The sequence below is a fragment of the Echinops telfairi genome, unplaced genomic scaffold (genome assembly GCF_000313985.2).
Source record: "Echinops telfairi isolate 266 unplaced genomic scaffold, ASM31398v2 ScPeMD7_3533;HRSCAF=4204_0, whole genome shotgun sequence".
Taxonomy (NCBI): Eukaryota; Metazoa; Chordata; class Mammalia; order Afrosoricida; family Tenrecidae; genus Echinops; species Echinops telfairi.
This window is the reverse complement of record NW_022107431.1, coordinates 104,538,003-104,546,084: the sequence shown is the minus strand read 5'-3', so window position 1 is coordinate 104,546,084 and position 8,082 is coordinate 104,538,003. Positions and strand designations below refer to the sequence as shown.

At 36.6% G+C, this 8,082-nt stretch overlaps 1 protein-coding gene across 1 annotated transcript in view; it reads left to right on the top strand.

Moving 5' to 3' along the window:
* FAM135A (family with sequence similarity 135 member A) overlaps positions 1-8,082 on the top strand; it is a 119,002-nt gene that overhangs the window by 88,716 nt on the left and 22,204 nt on the right. The window contains exons 13-16 of the mRNA XM_045294379.1: positions 943-1,016; positions 3,129-3,283; positions 4,326-6,690; positions 7,211-7,371. Of these exons, the coding sequence (XP_045150314.1) occupies positions 943-1,016; positions 3,129-3,283; positions 4,326-6,690; positions 7,211-7,371 (2,755 nt within the window). The remainder of the gene's footprint in view (positions 1-942; positions 1,017-3,128; positions 3,284-4,325; positions 6,691-7,210; positions 7,372-8,082) is intronic.

Sequence of the window (8,082 nt, the reverse complement as noted above, 5' to 3'; positions counted from 1 at the left end):
TTGTTGTTGTTGTTTAGTTTAGCTCTCCGCTAAACTGTAAGTAGTTCATGTTGCCTAATAAATTGTTTTCTTTGGTACTTTTTTGTGTATACCAAAACATATATACCAGAGTAGTTATAGATATTCTTCATGCCTTAAGAATGAGAAGATTTAGCATTTTTTGCTTTAAAACTAAGGTGTGCTGCCATCAGGTGGCAGTCATATATTAGTTATGGGCACATAATATAATTAATAGGTTTATTTATAACAAATTGCAACAAATTATGGTGTGAGAATATGAAAAGAATATGAGTGCATGGAAGAAAGGATAATCAAACTTTAAAAGGTGACATATCACAAGATTTGAAGTTTCTCTTATCTATTTGAGTATCAGTTTTGGACCAAATAACTAGTTATGTTATTTTGACCAAGTAACCAACCCCTTTGTACCTCAGTTTGTTTGTGGTTTTGGAATTCCCTGGTTGATTAGGGATCCATCCACAGGTACTTTGGAAGAAGGACCTGGTCATCTGCTTCCCAAGGGCCGCAGCCTTGAAAACCTGTGGCACAGTTCCATTCTAAACATGTTGGGGTTTTAGGTTTGCTTCTCTAAATAAAAGAATAAAGTATATACATCCTTAGCATAGTGCCTGGTAGGATGGATGCTGCCAAGAAATCATTCTTCTTATTATAGGAAATTGAGGAGGCAGGAGAAAAGGCTGGTTCTTCAAACCTACCCAATGGCCTCAGGGGTAGAAAGACCTACTGATTGGCTTTTTGCAAGGATTATAGCGAAGAAAGTCCTATCTATGGCAGTTCTATTATGAGTCAGAAACAACTCAGCACATCGCACTCGGGGCTTGTGGAGTGGGGAGAAGGGAGGAGAGGATTCCTACCGTTGATGCTTTATTGGATTTTGAAATTATCCAGATTATTAATACTTTACCTTTTGGAACTGTTTAGGTGCGCAGATTTTCTGAGGCATTCTTTTGTTTTGAACATCCAAGAGAAGCTGCCATTGCATACCAGGAACTTCAGTAAGTAAATCCTAAAGCAAAATAATTTTATTCATTTTTGCATAAAAGTTCTATGTCAATATTTATCAGTGATTGTATTTATGGTATAATAAACTAGCATATTTAGAAGTTGGGAAATCCTTTACTTAATCAAATTGGATTAGTCTTAGTGAAAGCCCCATACTAGACATGAAGAAATGTAATACACTGTGATCTCTTAGCCCACAGCAGATCTACCATAACTTTGTAGACCTCTGACTCTGGCTTCAAGCCTTCCATTTGGCCATCTTGTTCTCTCACTCTTTTTCAGACCAGGACTTCTTCGATGCATCATTATTATTGTAAGTTTTTAGGAGTAGCCGGACTGCCACTGCCTTCTACTAAGCGTCCTGCTTTTCCTACTAAACGTATTTAGGTCTGCTTTTCTTTGACTTTAAGGAACCTTTTGAAGGTATTATGTTCATTAAAAAAAGAAATTCAAATACAAAGAATAATCTATTTTTCTATTTATATGATGTCCTGAAGCAGGTAATAATATTAAGGTGAAAAAAGTCAGAATTGGCTGGGATTGGTAAATTGATGTGGGATGGAGAGATTGACTGGAAGACTTGAGGGAAGTCGATAGAAATGTTCTATATTATGAACTTATTTGTCAACATGAAAATTTTATTAATATTTTCTTTTAATATGTGTTAATATAGTAGTGTCTGTTAGTCTGGATAGACTAGAGAAACAGATTCATAAACACGCATGTGTATATGAGAGAGTTTATAAAAAGGTAATTAATTGTACTTTAAGAAAACATCCCAACCCAGTCTAGTCCAAGTTCATAAGTCCGGTATTAGCCCATATATCCAATACCAATCTATAAAGTCCTCTTCAGATTCATGAAACACATGCAATAATGCCAAATGCAGAACGATCACAAGCAAGTATGTAGAAAGTCTTTGGATCCAGTGGCGTTGTAAGCATTTCAGCGCTAGCAGAGGTCTCTCCGAGGCTTCTCCAGCACCCAGGGCTGCATCAGGGTGGTCCATGTGTCTTGTCAGCTGCTATGTCTCCCAAGGTGTGAAGTAGTTAAAGAGAGGCTGTCTCCTGCCTCCAAGGAGGAAAATACTGGATTTCCCAGAATTCTTAGGTGAAGGCCATGCCCACACAGAGGCCTCATTGGCTATGATCTGATTGATCACAGGCTAGACTCCACCCCTACATTCTTAATCCTCAAATTGACAAATGATTATATAACTACCACATAGTGACATTAATATCTGTTTATTAATAATATTAAAAGCATGGGTAAGTGGCTAGAGCATAGAATCCCCAAATTTATTGGCCTACCACTCCCTTTTCAGAAAAAAAATTACTCAGTGATCCTCTCACAATTAAAAACGTTTGTACTCTAGCCCAAAATCCAGGATAAAGTGTAGGTATATGCTTTTGTTGCCCATTCTCCCCATGGGTTCAGTGTCACTGCCTTTGGGAAATACTAGTTTAAGCTAAAAACAAGATTAGCAAAACTGGTTAATTGAAGAAGCTGCGTGTTTACACTGTTGTACTGTTTTGGTTTTTTATTTTGATGCCATGAAATTTCCCATAAGAAGGGTTTATCTTTAAAACTATGTTGTGTTAGAAAATTATACGCCCTGTATTAAATAGTTAGCTTTATTCTTATGTGTAAAGTGGACGAGTAGCCGTGGAGTACATTTTTTTACTAGTACTCTAATTAAATAATTAGGCACTTGAGCCTTCATTATTTTTTCATATACTTCACAACAAATTAGAAAATTTAAACATTAAAAATAGATATACCTTTTGGAATACACAGAAAGCGTAGAAGAAGAATAAGAAATTGATTGATAAACTTATTTCTCTAAATTATCTAGTTGATCTACTCATTTTAAGATTATGGCATTTAATTTCTACTTAAAAGTTTTGGAGGAAGAAGAACTTTTTTGGCCTTAATTTTTATTTTGCAAGTTGTGTGTCTGACCAAGAAACACTTTCATAAGGAAATTATGTCTTAAGTGGAACTTCAGAAACATTGAGCACAGAACAAGGGGCTAGAGTCTGGAAAACTGAGTTGGGTGAAGTGTGTTTTTTTATTACAGTCTGACTTAAAGAAATATTTTTCAGTGCTCAGAGTCATCTACAGATGTGCACCGCTATCAAAAATACTTCCTTCTGCAATTCTCTTCCACCCCTACCTATTGAATGTAGTGAATTAGATGGAGATCTCAATTCATTACCTATAATCTTTGAAGATAGGTATTTAGATTCTGTTACTGAAGGTAAGTATAACAGACATTTCTATGGTGTGTTTATCACTTTTAGTATATGCTTCTTAATAATCAAAAAACTCCTTAATGTGGAATAGTTTTTCTCCTGGTTTTATTTATTTTTCAGTATTCTGGAAAGTTATCATCAAAAAGAGTCCTTTTTTCTAAATTATATTTATTCTATTGTTAAAAGGACACAAAGTTCATATTTTATTATTAAAAAAAAAGTATGCAAAGCAACACATACCCCAATTGAAGTGTCTCCCTGTACAGTTTAGTGACATCCTTTGAGGTGTGTGACTATTTTCACTCTTTTACTGAGTCGTCCTCCCTTCATGGACATAAATTCATTGCCCCCTAAGGTTCTTATCTAATCTTTTGTGTTGTTGTTGTCAGTTTGATCCCATGTTGTTGTTTAGAAAGAGCATAATGCTCAAGGCAGAACCTTTTAGTAGTTGAATTAAATGATTGCTTAGTTTTAAGATGTCTTCAAGAGATATTTTTGGCTTAGAGTTTAAAGATGATCTCAGGGCAATAGCTTCAGGAGTTTATGCACCTTCCACAGCCCCAGAATATCTAGGGTTCTTGAGAATTTAACGCTGTGTTTTATACCTCTTCCTTTTGATAAGAATTCTTCTATGGGCTCTTTAATTAAAATGTTGAGTAGTAGTAACCAGAAACTGTCTCCTTCTGGTCTCCCAGAAAAGGAGGCAGTTACTCATGAAGTGATTAGTCCTTCATTCCATATCTCCCTATCATTCCTGACACTCCTTCCTTTGTTGCTCCAGGTGAATAAGAGGCTAATTGTTGTCTCATGAAAAGCCACTTGCAAGCTTTTCAGACCCTAGGTATTGCGTAAGGAACTGGAATATAGAACAGAAGCATTACACACAGCATTAAACCAATCAGCCAAGATCTCTCCAGAAAACATGCCCATAACCTCTAGAATCAACACCCATGTGGTGTTTAGTTGTAAACAAGCAGTAAACGCGGTCTTTAATGATGAGTCTCACACCTTGTTTTAAACCTGAATCTTTTTTTCTTTGGATAAAAGACTTAGATGCACCCTGGATGGGAATTCAGAATCTTCAGAGATCAGAATCCAGTAGAATGGATAAATATGAGACTGAAGAAAGCTCTGTAGCTGGACTTTCTAGCCCAGAGTTGAAAGTCAGACCTGCTGGTGCCTCCAATATGTGGTATACAGATGGTGAAAAGCAGCTAACAAAGTCTCTTAAAGGAAAGAATGAAGAATCAAATAAACCCAAAGTTAAGGTTACTAAGCTCATGAAAACTATGAAACCAGAAAACACCAAAAAATTAATAAAACAGAGCCCTAAGGATTCTGTAGTTTTGGTAGGCTACAAATGCCTGAAAAGTACCGCATCACATGATCTGTCTAACTACTTTGAAAGCAACCCTTCACATAGTCAGAAAGAAGGTCTGGATCCCACAATATGTGGATATAATTTTGACCCAAAGACCTACATCAGACAGACAAGTCAAAAAGAAGCTAGCCCATTGCCAGCTAATACAGAGAGAACTGAACAAAAGTCTCCAGATATTGAACATGTCCAACCAAACCAATTTGATCCTTTGAACTCTGGCAGCCTAAATCTTTGTACAAATTTGTCCATTTCAGGTAAACTTGGTATGCCCCAGGACGATAGTGAAATTACTCCAGTGGAACACTGTCTGGCATCCAGAAGCTCATCCGATGATTGCCATGATCATCAGACAACCCCATCTTCGGGAGTTAGAACAGTTGAAGTAATGTCCAACAATAAGGATCCTTTTTTGGGAGAGAAAGTAGCAGTTAAAATAGGACCTTGGACAGAGCCACAACCAGATGAACTATTTGTGGATCACTTTCAGCTATTGAACATTGAATCCGTAGACTCTAATTGTAAATCTAAATCTATAGAACTAGCCCTTGAGAAGGAAGCTTTACAGGAGGCAAAGTGTCATTCTGTTGGAGACTCACTAGCTAAATTAAGAAATAATCTACCTGCTCCTTCTACAAAAGAATGTCATGTTATAGTAGGTGGAGATAAAATAAAGTTGCCAGATATTAATGCCACATATGCTTCATCTAGATTGTCTGATTCAGGTGTTGAAAGTGAACCAAGTTCGTTTGCAACACATTCAAACCCAGATGTAGTACTTGAAACTATACACGGACAAGGTCTTTACAATACTGAAAGATTACTTCCTCAGCTTTTGATGAAACCTGACTATAATATACAGCTCTCACTAGAAAATCATTGTACTGAGAGCACAAGTGCTTTAAGTGAAATACAGTCATCTCTGACATCTATAAACTCTCTACCTTCTGACGATGAACTGTCACCTGATGAAATTTCTAAGAAATCTCTTGTGGCTGAATGCCATCTGAGTGATAGTAAAACTGTATTAAATCTGGGAACAGTTGATTTGCCAAAATGTGATGATAGTAAAAATTCAAGTATTATCTTGAAACAGCAGAGTGCTGTATTTTCAGGGGATGTGGACAATGAAACAATAGCAACACAGTCCTTAAATTCAAGCACCAAAGACTCTTTACAATTTGTTTTTTCTGATGAAGATACTTCCGGTGATGGGAAAAGTCGTATCAGCTCCAAGCCTAACTTAGATAGTGTGTGTACAGACTCCCCGAGTGCTAATAAATCTGACCACTCTGCAGGGACAGCAATTACATTCGACTCAACACTGGTTTGTGTAGGAACTTCGTCTTGTGTTATTTCAGGGTCTGTTTCTACTCATACAGGAATTCCTGAAGCTAGAACTATGGAAGGAATAGATAGTGAGGCATTAAATTTCAAACAAATATATTCAGCAACTTCCACGGTTAAAAGCGAAAGTCATCTGGGTACGGGCGACCCATTTTCTGCCAGTATTGATGTGGTAAAGCAGGGGCTCGTGGAAAACCATTTTGGGTCTCAAAGCAGTACCAGTACAGACAATACTGACACATGTGTTCTTAGCTACAGCAATTCCTGCTCTCAGAAGGAAACTTTTGAAAAAGAAATTAGTAACCAGCAGGAACAAAATAAAGAGGATGAGGAGGAAGAACAGGATCAACACATGGTTCAAAATGGATATCATGAAGAAACAGATGATTCAGCTTTGGATGAAACCGTAATTGCTCACTGCTCAAACAGAGGTGCACTCGTAGGAGAGAAACTTGGAAAATTTGAACAAGTACACAGTGATTATCTGAGGGATGGGATGAACATGCCTACTGTCTGCACTTCTGGGTGTTTGTCTTTCCCGTCTGCACCACGGGAGTCTCCTTATAGTGTTAACTGTTCTTCTAAAAATCAATTTGATGCCATTACAAAACAGCCAAGCAGCACTTCGTGCAACTTTACTTCATCATTTTCCTGGTTTGAAAATTCTCCAAAACCTCAAATACAAGCGTAAGTAATGGAGCAATTAGCTACTCGTACATGGCCATCGACATCATCATAAGTAGTGCTGAAGGGATTCATTTCTATTTTATTCTCTGGTCTCTGTAATCTAAAAGGCACTAATTTGATTAGCTATGGAAGATTGTAGAAAACCTTAACACTGCTCCCAATATTTTCTTAGTAGCTGATTTCACATTTAAATAATATTAAACAGTTTCAACTTTCAAGTCCTTATTATATGAGATCAGATAATTTATTTAAAATTTTGAAGAAAAATATACTGCTACAGTATTTGAATCTTCTTTAAAATACTACCGAATCTCTTTAAAATACTATTCTTTAAAATTTAAAGAATCTTCTTTAAAATACTACCAGATATCTAAGTCAGTTGGGTGAATCCACCTATTTTTTATTATTTTAAAACCAAATATCGCTGGGTTTCTCCCTTTGCAATTCTTTAAATTTAGCAGACTTTTTTAGTTTTAAAAACTGAGTATAATGTTTAGTATCTTATCATCTTTTACTTCAGTTTCCTTCATGCCAAAGACGAACTGAAGCATCTTAGACTGCCAGGGTTTATGTACAGTGATGTTCCTCAGCTGGCATCCTCCGCACCTTACTTCAGCGTGGAAGAAGACGATGACCCTGACGCCGGGGTGCATCTTATTGTCTGTGTGCATGGCTTAGATGGTATGTGATCACTACTGAGGTTACCGCAGCTCATCACAAAGCAATTCATACCATTTCTTTTTGTAATAGATTTTAGTAAGACTTGTTTAATCTTTAAAGTGAACTTTTTTTAGTTACTTAAATCTTAACTACATTCTAAAATGGAAATGTGCTTAATGTTGCTAAGTGTAATGCTAGAAATCATTTTAAAATAAACTTTTCAATCGGAACTGACACCTGCATTCCAACATTTTATTTATTTTAACTTCTTTTATTTATTTTATCTTCTTTTTCCACTCTTGGTCTTGACAACCTTCACCTCATAACCATCATTTTGTCTCATTTGGGTTATTTCTAGTTCACTTTTTGCTTGCTGCTTCAAACCTGTGAGCTCAAAAACTAATATTTTTCCTTTTTTTAAATCATTTTATTAGGGGCTCATACAACTCTTATCACAATCCATACACATATCAATTGTGTAAAGCGCATTTGTACGTTCATTGCCCGCATCATTCTCAAAACATTTCCTCTCCACTTAAGCCCCCGGCATTAGGTCCTCATTTTTCCCCTCCCTCCCCAGTCCCCTCTCCCTCATGAGCCCTTGATAATTTATAAATTGCTATTATGTCATATCTTGCCCTGTCTGACATCTCCATTCACCCACTTTTTGGTTGTCTGTGCCCCAGGGAGGAGGTCACATATAGTTGTAATCGGTTCCCTCTTTCCTACCCA